The following is a 17,740-nucleotide window of genomic DNA, read 5'->3' on the forward strand; positions in this document are numbered from 1 at the left end:
AAGAATGAAGTTATGCATGCACCCCCATAGCTTTCAAGTTGGGAGGCGTAGGTGCCCCCGTTCCGCCTCCCCGATTACCGCGTCCTTGTTTGGGTGTCATCCCCCTGGAGGTGGCGTGTGCTCCGGGAGCCAAAGGTGTTGTTCGAAATAAACTTGCGTTGTTTTTATATTTTATGAAGCTCTGGCTCGCTCCGATCCTGTTCTGCTTTACTTACGTGCCTACAGTACCCAGTTGCAATACCCTCGTCACTTCTGAGCTCGACATGCGTAATTATTTTGTGTACGAATCCTGCGCGTGCTGCAATAGTCTCTGGGAACGTGGGTAAAAACCTCTGTATTTTGTTAGCTTTGCACCACATTCTTGCCCGCAGTGGAATTTTCGTACGTGCCGGAATAAATACGCATGCGGCTGTATGCCGCGGCACGGTTCCTCGGATCCCCGGGTCTTCTGGCGCCGCCGTGCGACGAGCAATTTTATGATCCGTGATCTTGGTGAATGCCGGGCCCGCGCGGGTATTGTTCATTTAAACAAAAAGTGAACCAGGTGGGTGGTTAAACTAATGTTTGCGTGAAAGACAACAAGAAGACATCAAGAATGACGGATGCGGGCTTTTTCCGGGTGAGAAATACTTTTGGTTGTTGGGTTAGAACTCAATCTGGGATCATCAGTTTGTCAGCGTGCTGCCCGGTCAATTGGTTGGTGGAAAATGCATCATCTCGTGGTGTAAAATGGGCTCTTAGGCTGCATTGAAATATTGATGTCTTTAACAGAATTCAGAGGGCGCTGGGCTCACCCAGAACTAGGCTTTAAGCACAATATGTAGAATCGCAATGTGGGTACTCTGCCACTGCATTTGTCACCTTGCCTTGAGTTGAACTTTATGCTGGGATAACTTTGGATGGTTTCCTTACAAAGGGTTCAGTGAAAGGTAGGTAACAACTGGAACCAGTTGTACATTGGTGCGACACCTGCCAGAAGTCCACCTATTTTATTCAGACGGAAAAGTCCACTATGCAGAATGTACCTATTGAGCATTGTAGCAATAATTTCAGAGCATGTTCACTACTGAGCTGAAGGATTATGCATAGTTACCACCAATTTCAGTGCATAGACAGCCATTGTCTCTAAAGGTTTTGATATTGCAGAGGTAATTTGAGGCAAATGTACTCTGAAAACATTGCTCATGCAAAGTGATTTTATAGTTTGGTGTGCCCTGAGTCTGGTGTACTTGGATGTAATGTTCAGTGCACTGATAAATCACATGCATGTAACACAGTAGCAGATATATTTTGTGTGGCCTGGTCTATATTATAATTGGCTATGGCACATGAGCAACTCAGCCATCCAAAGGCCAAACCCCATATATTTTTATGAGACAACATTGCTTTCATTATAGGGTTCTATCACACACTGTTGATGTCTTAACAGTGCTTTGGTTATGTCCCTATGACCTATAAAAGCTTTGTTGTAGACCACCAGAAAAAGTGTTCAGGTTGGGTTTCTGCCTATTATAGCAGTGATGAAGGAAACACTAATAGGAAATGTACTTTTTGGGAAATATAGTTCTGGGGTAATTCAGGTTCAGTTGGATGTGATAGGAATCAAGCAGACGTGTCGGTGGAGCCTCCCCATCCCCCCAACATGCCAGGATCTATGCCAGGATCTTATACTCACAGATCAAGGATCACTAACTCCAGGTACATGCCTGGTTGCAAGATAAATCCTTGATTATTTTTTCCAGTGAGCATTTGTAGGAAGGGCTAATTTGAAAATGTGAATATTTTGCTTAAATGGCCATCTGGTCCTCTAGTTACTTTGCTCCTGAATAAAGATGCTCAGAATAACTAATTTTGCATCATTCAAGGATCTCTTGGCATCCCATTGCTTTACACTCTGGATCTGAGTCACCCTGTCTGAGGATCATTGATCACTCTGCCTATGCCCAAATGATGTGCATAATCATTGATAATCAGCTTATTGTTTCACATAGTTTTTTCATAATATTTGACCTTAAGATACATGAAACCCTGTTATGATAATCAACTAATTTTTATGCCATTTTTCTTAACTGTTTGATACCTTCAGATGCACAAAATCCTGGTCCAAGCCATGGTGTACAAGGTGGTCTTGTTTTAAACCACTTAAGCATATCTGTTGACTGAAAATTATTCAGGATCAAGATAATCATATGAAAACAAAGAGGCCATTTTGCCAGAAGAAACTTAATCTGATTATTTTTAGACTTACCTTTCACACCATACCAGAGCCTCCTGTTTGCCAGTTGCAAAATATCATCTGTGGCACCCATTTTTGCACATGCTGCCTGACCCCCATGCCAAAGAGTTGGGCCATTTACTTGCATGGTCACACACTGGCTGTCAGGCTCTCCAGCTGGCACTTGCACATACACAGGTCCCATTCCAATTTCCTTGTACATACACAGGTCCCATTCCAATTTCCTTGTACATACACAGGTCCTATCCCAATTTCATTGGACTATAGGAGGACTTGTGATGTCATGAAGGGAGGCTGTGCAGTCAGGAGATGTCACTGGATTGAATGGTCTAAACTGAAGGCAAAGCATGCGCATGTACCCACAATGTGGCATTGGCTGGGAGCTGTGTTACAAAGTCACAGCAGGTTGATTATTGGCCAGTTGCTGCCATCTTCAGTAATAGTTGCTGCCATCAGGGAGAAGCTGAAGTTTGACTTGAACCATGGACCTCCCTCCTGCATCAACACACCTGTCATGTAATTGTACCGTCAGGTGATGCTCCTTCGAGTCACTTTTAATTCCCTTGAGGTTTCAAAGAGTGTTCTTTGTTGAAAATATTGTAACCTTTCTGCTGCAATTATTATATACTGCCCAACACCCTTTGTTTCATATTTGTAAACTATAGCATACTTCATATCATTCACGACCTTGATTTTGTGTCAGTCTGCTGTGCTGTGCAGTAACAAATATTGTATTGATAAACACCAGGTGTGGATAAATGAAATATGCTCCACCTATGACTCTGTCTCATGCCATTCATGGTTGGTGCTAACAGTTTGGGTGTAGTAGAAATGACTTCAATTTTTGTGGTCTGGAAGAAGTGCAAATCACTTGCAGTTAGTGCCCTATAGTTGTTATGATCAGCAAGGTAAGTTAGGTGTTGCAAGTTCTTATGCACCACTTGTGTGCAGAGAAGTAATGCATGATTTTTCTGACAAGTAAAACATGTTTCTTTTTCAGGGGACATCTGCTGAGCAGGATAACCGCTTCAGTGACAAGGAGAAGAAAATGATGAAGCAGATGAAGTTTTCTGATAACTTAACAAAAAAGGTATGACTGTAGCAAATGTTCATATTGAAGGTTTGTTTCTGTACTCTATTACATGCCACAGTGATTATCAATGCTGGTAAATAAATACTGATGAAATGCTCAAGAAATATGCTGCTGGCAACATTGCTCTGTTCATCTGTATGTTGGTGCCTGAATGCCTGTCTCAATGTTATCCTGCGCAGTAGAGAGGTTGTTGACAAAGTCTTTGAAAAGATGTGAACTTTTTAGTGATAGTTGTGATCTAAGCAGGTATTAGATATGCCAACAAGTTTTCTTGCTGTTATCAAATCCTTGCTGTCCTTTTTGTTCCATTGTCAGAGTAAATTATCATTTGGTATTTAGAATTGCTGTTATTGTGTATATTAAAGCTCTTTTACTTCTAACCAATTTCTGCAACTTTGAAACATTGGACTACTTTTCATCTTAGTTGATGAACAGGAGCTATTATTTTATGCTTACACATTCACTAAAAAGCAATCAAAACATAGGGAGCAGCTTCCCTATTGTTCCAAGAGCTTCCAAAAAGAAGATGCAATGGCATTATGTTATCTTTAAGGTTTCCCTTGATGCATTTTGGAGTTCAGTATCTGTATGAGAACTGTTGATCGTAGAGCACAGACTGAACTTTCATTGTTTGATATGCAGCCAGTATTTATTCTGGATGTGTCAGTGATGAGTAGAAGCATTCATTCGAGCAATGTTTTACTGGTCTATTCTTATTTTCATCCTGGGGCCGACTAGTTGTACTGCGGTCGAGTTGACAGATGAAACACGCTAGTGCCAACCCAGGTAAGGCTTGTAATAGAAAACATCATCAGCATTAATGTTGCTGCAACATTTGCTGAATCAACATGACTTAAGGTCTAGTAAATACCTTGTGATGATGTTTGACTTAAACAGTTAAATTGGTCATACCAAGGTTCAATTTGTGAAATGTCCTGTTTTCTTTCTAGCTAGGCTAATATAGCATAAATGGTGTGACAGCACTGGATCTGTTTGGTGGCATCCACCACGAATTACCATTTCAAGCATCACATCTTGTCAACACATTGTGAGATATTGCTACCAAGAGTGGATTTGCTTATCATGAAACTAGAGAGCTTATGAAATGTAGTGTTTTGATTTACTTGTGGATCGCCACAGAGACAAAGTGGAAAACCCCAAAATTTTCAAGGTTCCTCGCAAATCGATCGCTAACCAGATTCTAAAAGGATATTTGCAATTGATTTGTTTTCAGGTCGACATGACCCGCGTGAAGCTGGACGTGCTGAAGCCCTGGATCACGCAGAGGATAACCCAGCTACTCGGCATCGAAGATGATGTGGTCATCGAGTTTGTCTTCAACCAGTTAGAGGAGCGGGTAGGTGATTATCCACCCTCGGCGAAGCCATTTAAATTGATAGGTTTGGGATATACCCCTAGGTTTGTATGTTATCACCTTGTATGCAAGTTATTTCTTATCAGCTACAATGTAAATAAAGTCAGCACCACTCTGCATTCCTGTATTGTGAACGTGTGAAGCTTACATTGATTGGCACAGGTGGAACAAGATTCTGTTTATCCTTGTCACCATACATATCATCCGTCAACAACAGGGTAGCAAACTGTCTTCAGACAGATACTGTCCGAATTTAACATTTTAGGGTAACAAGGGCAGAATTATGAATTATTTTGGAACAGGCAAAATGTCTGCAGCTGTTGTATGTATTTTTATTGGATATGATGTGACATGTGGCTGTAACCATGCGTGTCGTGACAGCGTTTCCCTTAATGCCCACTTCAGCAACCTGCCGATTTTCGCGCGATGTTGGCCGAAAGGCCGAGACGTTAGTGACCGCAGTCTGACCACGCAGTCTGACCCATTAAAAGACTGAGTGGACACTTTGGCCGCCTATCCTTGAATTCCGTGTACTCGGCGGCGCCAGTCTTGGAGTGACATTGTTTGTCACTTTCGTGCTTCAGATTGCAGATTTTGGCAAACTATGGAGGGGATGCTGGAATGCCCATATCCATTTCACGTTGTTAGGGATTATGCGTACCAGTAAGCAGGGCTAAGCGTGGCATTGTGCCGGTCGATAAATATCGCATGAATCTGGAAGTGGTCTGTTTTAATTTGTCAGGCAATGCTTACATCTGCCTGTTCAAGAACAGTATCGGTTTTGTACGGTTTTGTGACCTTCTTCCTGTTTAATTCTATACCGAGCTGCTTTCAAACCAGTCAACTCTTAAATAACTTAAGATGTTCTGTTCAATATTCCCCAGTGTCGTGCCCGTCTGGGCGAAATTGACGATTCTATCATTTCTTTTGTTTTTATGACATACCAAATCTTACAAACACTTGTGTGTACATTCGTTTCATGCACATGTCGGACACCGTTCTAAATTCGCTCTGCATGCATGATGTGCAGTATGCTCAAAATGCTAATGGAGCTGTATTTGGTTGACGATTAACAGCCATGCCTTTTTCAGAACCCAGACCCGCGCAAAATGCAGATAAACCTAACTGGGTTTCTGAATGGCAAGAATGCTCGAGTGTTCCTGCACGAGCTGTGGGGCCTCCTCAGTTCGGCGTCGCTCAATCCCAGCGGAATTCCCGACAGCTTCATCGAGCAGAAGAAGGAAGAAATCAGGAAACGAAACGTGAGTAGTGTGTGGCATGGACACAACAATGTGTTGATTGTTGAATATCAGGCTATGCTGCGAAGGTTGTAATCTGTCAAGTGAATTTATATTGTATGTGATAACCTGAGATGCCCCCGTCGACAACGATCCATATTGATTAATTATCATCTAGTTGATATGTTCTTTCAGTGGTTTTGCTAGTAGGGTGTTCCCGACTAACGTTGCGAAAACATCTATCTGCTGATCAACGTGCCTTAAAGGGAGTGCTCCATGTTTGAAGATATTGGAGCAACCGTGAGGTATGACGAAATAAGCTCACTTAAATCTCTTGGGCTGCTTTTCAGTGAAAAAGACTGCTTTAGACAGCATTTAGAAAAACAAAATTCATAAGTATTGTGCATGCTTCTCAATGTCATTGTTTGGTTACGTAATCGTACCTTATATGACACTGATGAACGGCCAATTGACGTCCGTTGGATCTGGAAGTCGTACTGGCGAAGGCCAGATATAATTAACTACGCTAATGGAATGGCAGGATTTGAATGACGTTATTATGGCGTCATGGATGCCTGAGCTACCTTCAAATATTGCCCTGAACGGCCTGTACATATTCGCGGGCGTATAGCCCAAAAAACTAGAGGGGCTTAGGTCTTGAGAAGGGTGGGGCTGTAAACTGTGCTGAATGATATTCAGGGTGGCTATTTCTGTTAAAAACCTGCTGCAAATATGGAACACTCCCTTGAAGATCTATATTACCCTTTGTTGCCTGTGCACTTTATGAGCGTGCGTTGCACTTGATGAGCTAAAAAAGAAGAACAAAACGCGAAAACCGAGAGAGGCACACAAAAGCTGTTGAGAGTGGTAATGAGGTAGTGGTAAGGTGGTAACTGTTAATGACGGCAATCAGTCGAAGGGAGACCAAAATGCTTACTGAATGTGACCACTGACGTACATTTATCTGACGCTTTCTCTACGAGGCTGCAATGCCGCGACTATAGACGGTGTTTGAAGATATTGGAGAGGATACCTCGAGTCTGTCTAATCATTCCACGGATTGTCCCGTCCGCCGCCTGCGCCATCGGTACAGTGTGACCACCACCGGGTACGATATTCAGGAGTACATTCTGACTACCAGTCTGTGGACAGGTCCAGTGAGTAGCTCTGGCCTTACACGGAAGGCATGCGCTTATCTTGTGGAGAAGACAACCACCATGCCACTTGAGGCCCACCCTGAAATCCCTGTGTATTTCGCTAGCGTCGATGCTGTCGCCTGGTCTCTTTTCACTGTAGCAAGTTGCAGCTAATGATACTCAGTCCTTCGTCTTTTCTCTCCAGTAGTAATAGAGACCGTAAGTGACGGCGACGCCTGTGGCTGCACGTGCCACGCCGTCCTGTTGTCGCTCCGCTGACAGCGGCCGTGTGCGCCGGCTGGCAGGAGGACCAGGCGCGGCTCGAGATCGACATCCGGCGCCAGGTGGAGGCAGAGCGCGCCCGCGTCGAGAAGGAGCTCAACGTCAGCAAGGCGCGCCGCCAGTCGCGATCGCGCTCGCGTGAGCGCGCCAGCCGGCGGCGGCGGCGCAGCACCCGAAGCCGCAGCCGCTCACCGCGCCGTGAGCGCGCCGCCGAGCCGGCTGTAAAGCCAGAGCCGGAGCGACCGGCAGAGGCCGAGAACGGCGCGGCAGCGGCGGCAGCGGCAGCGGCAGCGGTGACTCATCCGCGCGAGGGGTAAGTGGCGGCTGCTTGGTGAGGCCAGGAGAGGTGCCGCGGGGCTCAGCAGCTACGTACTGGCGCCTGGGCCCACGCCGAGCACGCTAGATCGTCCCGTTATTAGCTTCGATGTTAGCTTTGACTTAAGCTTCGACACCTCGAGGTTAGTTGCGGCTAGCTGGTTTTCGCGTGGGCTAGCTGGTTTTCGAGCGCTAGCCGTTCCAGGCCCGGCTAGCCGATCCGGGACCGGTGGCTAGCCGATCCGGGACCGATGGCTAGCCGATCGGGGACCGGCGGCTAGCCTATCTGGGACCGGCGGCTAGCCGGGAAGCCGATTTTGCGATCAGCTGATGACTAATGACAAATGCAGGTTTGAATTTTTTTTTTTGTAATTTCTGGGCGAACGGTTGGAAACGTATTCCCCGTCTTTTTATATAGCCTGAAGTCGAGTTAACTTTATCTCAACACCCCAAGAAGAATATCAATTACTCTAGACTTTGTGAACATCTAAAGGGCTACGAGACATTTCGCAATGTCCCAAGGTCTTCCCAGACATGACAGTGTCCATGGCGTTCCTTCAGTAGCATTCCGCTACGCTGTAACGACCACCTGCTAGACATTGCACCACTCTGCCGCCCAAAGGAAGTAAAGCACAAATGCAATTTTTGCCATTTTGTTTTTTTGCATTTTCAGACTCGCAATACCGATCCCCATCATCCCCGAAGGTGTAATTGTAATGGGATCGCCGATCGCCAACAATTTTGAATTTGTTTTTAAAAATAAGCGCAAGTGCAGAACAAGTCCAATCTGCAACGTAACAGAAGCGTAAGTGCGTCGGGCCAGGGTGAAAAATGCGCAAGTTGTTTTCCTTCCGCCGATTCAATTAATGTGAAGCACATGTTTGTACTTATGCTTTTTTCTCGACGCCGTCTATGCGCGGCCTCCCGCTTCCCCACCGCCATCTGGTCCTACCGGAGAACTCGCTGCCGTCCAGCCACGGCCTCCCGCTTCCCTGGCCGCTTCAGGTCCTGCAGGAGAGCTCGCTGCCGTCCAGACACGGCCTCCCGCTTCCCTGGCCCCTTCAGGTCCCGCAGGAGAGCTCGCTGCCGTCCAGCCACGGCCTCCCGCTTCCCTGGCCCCTTCAGGTCCTGCAGGAGAGCTGGCTGCCGTCCAGCCACGGCCTCCCGCTTCCCTGGCCCCTTCAGGTCCTGCAGGAGAGTTCGCTGCCATCCAGCCACGGCCTCCCGCTTCCCTGGCCCCTTCAGGTCCTGCAGGAGAGCTGGCTGCCGTCCAGACACGGCCTCCCGCTTCCCTGATCTTCCAGGGTATGCGGGAGGATGTTGGCCACCATACTCCAAAAGGAAGTGCAGACACCGCCCACTTTTAACACAGGCTCCCTACGCTCAAGCCTGTCGCTATAAGTCATCAAATTCCAGTCAATCTACGACGAAAAGCAGTGCAAGTTGCGGTTGCCGTTTCAAATAATGGGCTTTGTATGCATTTGCGGTTGCCCTCAACTGCCTCGAAATACACGCTTACTATTAAGATAAAGTACATGTTTGCACTCGTGCATTTTCATCGCGTACGTTAGTAAACTTGTGATTTATCTTATGGCATCCATTGTATTTGCGCTTTTCTTACCTTACAGAAGTCACGTTTGTTGCTAACAAGGTCGAAATATAAAAACCTCCTCTGAATTCATGTGAAAATCATGTGTTAAGGTGATTACAAGAGCATATAGACTGATCCACCTGAACGTGGGGAAATTCGCTGGTATCTGGCTATTATTTTTGTATAAAAGCATGTGTCACCAACCAATAGCGTGATATAGCAGAAAATCGAAAAAGCTCTCGCCTGAAAAGCTGCTTAAATGCACACGCGCTTCTTTTCCTTTGTACTGCAGCACTGCACATTGCAACATCAAGCTTCCCCGTAACAATCTTGTAACATCGTGGAAAATGGCCGCAAGGAATTACGGCAAATATGGCTTCTTGTTTGCTTTTTGCATCTTTGCAAATACCTTTGTCCGCCGTGTGGGACAATTCTCTGGCACCCGTGATATTTGTTAAGAAGTTAGCTATCTGGCTGGATTTATGCTTCCCAAAACTGTGGTGCCAGTCCGTGCGCATATATTTTTCAACAGTCTTCCAGGCTCCTCATGGCCGACTAACAAGGTTGGTTAGCTTACCCCTGGGGCTGGCCGATCGGTCGTCGGCTAGACGAAGATTATCCCAGGGCACCATGCGATGGCGAAGTCGGAGCATCCAGATGTCCCAATTACTAACCAGCTTTGATAAGCTGCACGGGTGCCGCGTGGTGTGCTTCGAAAGGTGACTGGTTCGAAAGGTGACTGCTTCGAAACAAATTATGTAGTTCGGCTTTGCATTGCATTTGGAAACGCCCTGTCATGTGTTTCATGTACGGGCGGCTAGTTTGACCCGTGGATTCGCTAACGTGCGTACCAGGCCTGTTAAGTGGTCAGATTATAATCCTGATTGCGGTCATGATATACCTCGCCTTAATTATAGGCCGATTACACTGCCGAACGCAGCGTGCTTTTAAAGAAAGAGCGTAGCATGCATGGAGGTGACGGTGGCATCCAGGCATTGGATGGCCGCGCACTAAATAGTTACTTGTTTTGTGTTTGCAGTGCTGCCGACGTTCACATGCAGCCTGCGGCGGGAGAGGCCGAGCCAGCTGCCGCAGACGTACCTGAGGAGGATCAGGAGAGCCGGCTGGTGGAGACAGCCGGCGACCACGACGCCGAGGCCAAGCAGAGCCAAGATTTCGAGATAAAGAAGAAAGAAGACACCGTGCAAAAGAAAAGAAAATACCGTTCGAATAAGGAGTCAGATGAAGACAACGAAAAGGTAATAATATGCTGCGCACTTACACGCCGGTGTCTTTTACCAAGTACTTGTTTCGAGGTGCAAAGTGACTCAAAACCAAAGAATGTTTGTCCGCTGCCTGATTACCTGTATACCACATACAGGCACAGCTATATTCGTTGATCAGACGTTTAGACTGAGACTTGAACACAATGAATGCGTGAGATGCTCGTGCCAGATAATAATAGTCCCTGCTATCCTTCTGTCTTTATTCATCACTGTAGCTCTAGAGGGTCTTCATTTTAAACTTATCCCACAGTTTGAATTCATTCCTCATAAAATTCCTCATTTTTGTTCAATGCCGCTCCCTATAGTCGCATTGGACGCTATAGTTTGAGATGAGTTGGAATGAGAGACTTCAGAGACCTCATTTGGAATGAGACACGATTCGTACTCACATGAACTGCATCCTGATATCGCCCCTGAAGAGTGATCAGGTTGACCAGTTTGAAGTCGGTTCACACGCAGTGAGCTAGAATCGCTTTTGAGCTAGGTTTGGGGTGAAAAACTCCACCGCAAAAAGACCTTGCAGGAGTGAAAAATTCAAGTTACGAAAGCTAGAACTTCGAGTCAGTGAGACATGCTCCGCTAAGCAAAGACATACGTTTCAAGTTAGCATGGACGTAATATCATTTAACATGACAAATAGGTTTTTTGTTTTTCATATCTTAGGCCATTGCACTGAGACAGAATATATTAAGGAATAGTAATTTCGTGATAGTGTGATGAGGACCAAAAACTTCGTGATACCAATGTTTAGATGCTTTACTTAACTTTTTCCTTCCGCCTCATTTTTTAACGCGAATCAGAACAAAGGAGTTCAAGAACAAAAAGAACAGTATAAAATTAAACAAGCATAAAGCACTCAAACAAAATAAGTCCTGGACTTTTGCACATCAACGCATCACGTAATCAGGCAAGCAACAACTGACATACTTTTGGTTTCTGCTAAAATGGGGGCAGGAAATACGAATATGGTGTCACGGTTTCGTGCAAAATATCTATGCCTACTTCCGTGAAAGTAGCCTAGCTAAGCCTAACCTAAAATGCCTTATCTCATATCATCCTGTCTGAGATTTTGGCTTCAAATAAAAGCGGGATGGTGTATTTGCTGAACGTCTGTATCTACATCATATTATAATCACTATGCAGCTTAGAGTAGTCCGGTGTCAAAAAATATGGTGCATATCTACAGTGCAGTCATTTGCTAGTCAGCAAACCATGGCAACTGTGGACAATATCCTGTTAAAGTAAACATTAGAGACCACTTCATCAAATTTGGGGCAAGCGATCGAGGGTATGGTGGAAAATGATTTAATTACATGTTTTGTGGCATCATAATTTGTCGCATGAACAAAATTCCGTGGATATAAAACGGAAATGGCCAAATCTGGTCACAAATCTTACTTGAAAGCAGGTAAGGTTAGCGATTAGATTCATCACAGAAGATCCCGGATTTTCAAGGACGGGCTTCTGTCTGCTTCCCAACAAAAAGTCAGCATCTTTCTAATGGTTTGCTGGCAGACAAGGTCTTTCAACCCATTCACAAAATACGAATATCAATCATGCCCACCAATCTACAAGATTAAGATGTGAAGTAAGTAAGAGGAGCTCTGTGTGAGGAAGCAGTTTTGAAGGGCAGAATTTCGTTACCAGACACCTTTGTTTTAGCTGCGTCAGGTCTGTCCCCAAGCTATGTGCGGAGGGATAATTTGAGGCGGTGAGGAGGTGAAACGAGAGTGGCCTAGATTTATCATTATTCAGCCACGCCATAAACAAACAAAAAACCGACTTACTAGGGATTAAAGAAGACAAAAAATGGCGGTCAAAATAATTTATTTGCTTCAAATTATCTTCATTCCCTATGAATTGTTCACCATTGGTTGCACGTCAAATTATGGGCAAATGGCGGATGAATCCAATTTATGTAAATTATGTGGAAGTTTTCAGTTGGAAAGTTTTGCAGAGTAATTGGTTAATTTGGTAGGCAACGATGTTGTCTTAAAATACTCAAAAGGGAAGGAAAAATAATTTGTGTATATTTGCGGGACCGAGGAAAACAAGTAAAGAAGTAAACATAAAGACTTGTAGTTTTTTGGTAACACTTTTCAATCAACTCGTTTGACAAGCAATCTGTGGAGACGAGTGCTTAAATAACAACATTGAGCTTTCGGATGTCATTTTGAAGGCATTTCTTGAATTTGTAATTCCTTCATTTTGGAAGTGGTGCAATTTGGTGGTTAAGTTTCTTCGGAAAAAAAAACAATACGTTGAGTTAATCTCTACCAGGCTTTCCTGATGTTTCCACCAGGCTTTGCTGGTGTGTTGTCTGCGTGGTGTGACCAGAAAGGGATGCGTGGAAACCTTGTATTTGGCACACAGCTGTATATTGTGATGCATTTTGCAAATAAGCCAAAACTGAAAAATGCAAGCGGCTGAAGTCGCAGGGACCCTTGAGCTTGAAGGTACCTAATGCCCGTGCTCTGTGCATACATAGACATGATTCAGATGTAGGTGAGGCAGGATGCAACCATAGGCGTCCAGGTTCTGTGAAGCCTTGTTTATGCTTGCTGGTTTCAAGTGAGCTCGGAGTTGGATAACATCTTAGCACCTCTGAAAGGGAAATGAATTCATTATGTATGGTTAAACAATATCAGTTAGGAGTGAAAATTCACATGAAGCATGGGAAACGGAGTGAAAAAATCCACCTCATGGGGTGATGCTTTAACTCAAAGTCGGCAATTCTAATACACTGTTCACACGTGGCCCCTCTGTTCTGCACCGTGTTTTCCTTTGTAGCAAACTGTGCAGTTGTTATCACTCTATGCTGCAAGTGTTGCGGCCCCCACCATCTGCGTCCGACCCCGCTGACCGCGGCCGCGTGTCCGTCTCCGGCAGAAGCGAGACCGGTCGCGCGGCGGCCGGGAGCGGTCCCGCTCGCGGGATCGGCGCCGGCCGGATCGCTCCGGTTCGCGCGGTCGGGACCGCCACGCCCGGGACCGCGACCGCGACCGGGACCGGCGGGACCGCGACCGCGATCGCGACCGCGACCGCGACCGCGACCGCGACCGCGAACGAGACCGGGAGCGGGACCGCGACCGAGACCGCGACCGGGATCGGGACCGGGACCGAGACCGGGACCGGGACCGGGACCGGGAGCGGGACCGGGAGCGGGACAGGAAGCGCGAGCCGGTTCGGCGCGAGCGGGAGCGCGGCCAGCGGTCCTCGCCTCGGCGTCGCTCTCCCCGCAGACGGTAAGTGTCCGGCGGCCGATGCGTGCAGTAGATCAGGCCTGCAGACCGGCAAGTACTGTGGTGGGGTAATGGGAGTACTGACGGGGAATACTAAGGCATCTGTGCACGTCATGCGCTGTAAATTCATGCAGTTGTCCTGCCAGCGATAGCTATCTTTCGTGAGTGTTTACGGATTACTTGTGCGGGTTGTTTCCTTGTGTTTCCACCGGCCGTCGAAGGCCACTGCGTCTAACCCTGTCTCAGCCAACGGTCCTCTCGCTTCGTATACAGCCCGCGCAGGAAGTGTGCGTGCTCACCGCCATGGTCGCTGACGTCGCTGTGCGGCTTCACGCAGGCCGTCGCCGCGGCGCCGCAGCGGCAGCCGGGAGCGGGCGGTGGCGGCGGCGCCGGCCCGCGTCGAGCGGGCTGCGCGGCGCAGCCCGCTGCCGCCGCCACCACCGGCCCGGCGACCCGCCGGCGGCCAGGCGGAGCCGGCGCCGGCGGCACGCCGGCCGCCGGCGCCCTCCTCCAGCTCGTCCGACGAGGAGAGCGAGTCCGAAGAGTCGTCGGCGAGCGCGGCGTCCGACGCCGAGCCGGCACGGAGCCGCAAGAAGGCGGCGTCGAGCAGCTCTGAAGAGAGCTCCAGCGAGGAGGAGCGGCCGCGCGGCAAGAAGAGGCGCCGCAAGAAGTCGGAAAGCCAATCGGAGGAGGAGGAGGAGGAGGTACGGAATCGACCGGAACGGGGGGGGGGGGGGGAGGAGGGGGACTGGATCGGCTGTTCTGTGTGCGTGATGCACGGCAGAAGTGTTCTTCGTGGTGGGATGAACTTGCCTAGCGCGGTGTTAGTTTGCAGTTGGTAGGAAAGCGATGGCAAACTGGTGTGCTTTTGGATGGCCGCCGCCCGTGTTTGACGCCATCCTGTGATGGTGTCATCACCGACATCACGTTTCCTCGATAGCGTTGTTACAGTTCTTTTTAGATGATCATGCTTGCTTACCTTAGTGGCGCGTAGAGTGCCATTGCTTAATTTTTCGTGCTGGCCATATGGTGCTGATAAGGAAATGACTGCCATCATTTTGTGGGACCTTCAAACACACCGTGCTATCTGGAGCAAGCCTTTGAATTGTCCCACATAACGTAATGCCCTTTGAGATTCCTGATTGGTGTATGGTCACGATTATGACTGATATGCCTAAAAGTGTCCAAATAATAAGTCTTAAAAATATTAATCGGTAGACGTGCTGGACGCATGTCAATTGATTATCATTTTGATTATCATTATATATCATTATATATATATATATATATATATATATATATATATATATCATTTTATCATATATCATTATATATCATTTTATTTGATTTGATATATTTTTGATTATCATTTATCATTTATCAATTGATTATCAGTATCATTGTTCATCTCGTGGTTTCTCGTGTTGCTTTCTTATAGACTGTCGACCCAACTCTTGAAATACTTTCAGGATTCAGAGGCGGACCGAAAGAAAGGGAGGAAAAAGAAAAGCAAGCGCAGCAAAAAACGTAAGAAGCAAAAGAATCGCCGTCGCGACTCCAGCGAAAGTGAGGAGAGCGAAGACGAGGACGAAGAAGATGAAGAGGCTAAGGAGGAGACCAGGAAAGATAGTCGGAAGGCGAAACCAGCCGAGAAGAGCGAGGACGACGACTCTTCTTCGTCAAGCGAGGAGGAGGACCTGGAGGAACTGGAGCGGAAGCTGCGCGAGAAGGCGCTGCGCTCGATGAAGCGTCAGGAGGAAACCAAGGCGTCGGCCAGTGAGAGCGGCGGCAGCTCGTCATCCGACGACAGTGAGTGAAGTGACGTCACTCGGCCGGCCGGCAGGACGCGCTGAACCACGGACGGGACGGGCAGGACGCGCCGAACCACGGACGGGCTGCAGTCTTGTGCAGGGCACAGAACTGCTGGTGCGCCGATCTGGGGTGTGAGCAGGTGCAGCCGGTATCTGCGCTGCCTGACGTTGTCGCAGCGGTGGCAGTTCGCTTTTGAGGGCGTCGATGCAGACGGGCTGCTACCCGGGACACTTTTGGTGTTTTGGGCGCTGTCATGATCGTGTGTTATGTATTTCACCCGCTCGGGACTGAGGAAGCTGGAAAAGCTCTTGGACAAACATGTTGATAAAGCTGAGCACATGTGGAATGGTAAAATACGCAATACACCCGCGATGGTCACGCTGGCGTTCATTTTGTTCTTCTTCAGGATGCTTAGGGCTTGATTTACGGTTTGAGTTCGCTTATATGCAAACCCAGCTTGGTTAACCGGTGCTAAGTCGGATGTCCTGTGGACGTGTAAACCTGCCTGCAGTGCCGATTATCTACCTCCGCACGGTACGGAACACAGTCGGTGTGGGCCCTATCGCGCCCTGGCGTGGCATGGGACATGAGACCCGCGTATGATCTCCGGCGAGAGTGGAGACCACGAACGCTCCCGCTGCGCGTCGCCGTGAGGCCTCCTCGCGTGGCATGGGACATGAAACTGACGTATAATCCCCGGCGACAGTGGAGACCACGAACGCTCCCGCTGCGCGCCGCCGTGAGGCCCCCTCACGTGGCATGGGACATGAAACTGACGTATAATCCCCGGCGACAGCGGAGACCACGGACGCTCCCGCTGCGCACCGCCGTGGCACCTCAGCACGCGTAACGTATGACCATGGGCACTCTCATCGAGGGAGAGCGTCACGCGATGGTTTGTGGCGTACTCAAGAGAAGGGACGCGCACGGATCGTGCTGCACCGCGAATGATCTCGCTCGCAGACAGCTGCACGCAACAGTCGTTTACGAGCGCTGGTCCCATGCGGCGACAGCGGTGTCCTGGGCGTGAACCATGGGCCCATTGCTGCTGTAGAGCCAGCGCCTCGTGTGCCTACGCCGCTGACATGGTCACCGCAAGCGCTTGCTTTGGGAGGGTCCGAATATGATAAGCGGTCCTTCACAGTTCCGTGTCGTCTACGTGAGAAGGTCGATATATGTCTGGAACGGGCCCTGATGCATCCCCAGGCTTGGAATGGTCTGGGGCCGCACCAGAATACGGGTGTTTTCGGGGATCATCGAAATGTGCATTTTCATATCTGATAGCTGAGACACCTATATACGAGGACACTTCAGATCACAAATAACCATTGTAAGACAGTAGTCATAGCTTTATCCCGCGCGCGCAAAAAAAGAACAGGAGAATGGGGATATAGATGAGTTGATATTTCGGCAACATGCCTTTACCAAAACGGCTAGCAGACGTAAATTCAAAATTGTCTGCCGATGATCGTACTCGATTTTTCATTTTTTTGTGAAACAGAGCTACAGTTTTTACAGGTCACCAACAGTCAGCGGATTGAAAAAGGAACAGTTGCCAGCCATTACCACGATACAGTGCATATCTATCTAGGAATTAGAGTACGCCAAAAATGCGTGTACATGGAAACGGATTCAAGCCAACAGGCATCACGCATCCCGCTTCATTCAAACCTTTGCGCAATCGGCCATGATGAGGCCGGAACGTTCAGGTTTGGTCACCGGCTTTTTATAAGAATAGATTCACTTACTCTTCTGTCTGGATAATCCTGTGCTCTGTTGATTACCTTGGGCTCTAAAAGGGGCGTTGGGCTCATACCTCTCTGGGTTTCAGCCTGGGCGTATTTTGCCTAAAAAAAGAGAAAAAGGGAAAAGTCACCGAAAAGGGTTATTTCCTGTCTTCTTTTTAGCACCTCGCAGGTGTCCATTATATGTCAAACGAATAAGGCGCATGAAATCCTCGACATAGACTATGTCCTCCCATGTTTTTCACACAGTTTGCACTTAATTTCGTAAACCTCGATTTTTTGCGTACAAACCATTGAAACCCAGGCTTGCATAAATGACATCTATCGCCACCTTGCCACTTGGGCTTCGGGACAGACAACGTCATCAGAGGCTTGTTTCGCTGATTATT

General features: G+C 47.7%; 1 protein-coding gene across 1 annotated transcript; it reads left to right on the forward strand.

The window, feature by feature from the left end:
• Positions 1–422: 422 nt before the first annotated feature.
• Srrm1 (Serine-arginine repetitive matrix 1) lies at positions 423–15,611 on the forward strand. Its single transcript, XM_037223345.1, has 10 exons — positions 423–619; positions 3,237–3,326; positions 4,564–4,686; positions 5,796–5,966; positions 7,384–7,673; positions 10,306–10,525; positions 13,442–13,567; positions 13,703–13,797; positions 14,309–14,498; positions 15,264–15,611. The coding sequence occupies exons 1-10, from the start codon at positions 596–598 to the stop codon at positions 15,609–15,611; spliced, it is 1,677 nt and encodes a 558-aa protein (XP_037079240.1). The 5' UTR covers positions 423–595.
• The last annotated feature ends 2,129 nt before the right edge of the window (positions 15,612–17,740 follow it).

This window comes from Pollicipes pollicipes, unplaced genomic scaffold (assembly GCF_011947565.3).
Source record: "Pollicipes pollicipes isolate AB1234 unplaced genomic scaffold, Ppol_2.1 Scaffold_4881;HRSCAF=5763_pilon_pilon_pilon, whole genome shotgun sequence".
NCBI lineage: Eukaryota > Metazoa > Arthropoda > Thecostraca > Pollicipedomorpha > Pollicipedidae > Pollicipes > Pollicipes pollicipes.

Excerpts from the sequence above, each read along its gene's own strand:
- Srrm1 (XM_037223345.1), top strand. The coding sequence starts at position 596 with ATGACGGATGCGGGCTTTTTCCGG. Across the intron at positions 4,687-5,795 it reads TCAACCAGTTAGAGGAGCGG|AACCCAGACCCGCGCAAAAT; the intron begins GTAGGTGATTAT and ends TGCCTTTTTCAG. Across the intron at positions 13,798-14,308 it reads CGTCGCTCTCCCCGCAGACG|CTCGTCCGACGAGGAGAGCG; the intron begins GTAAGTGTCCGG and ends GCCCTCCTCCAG.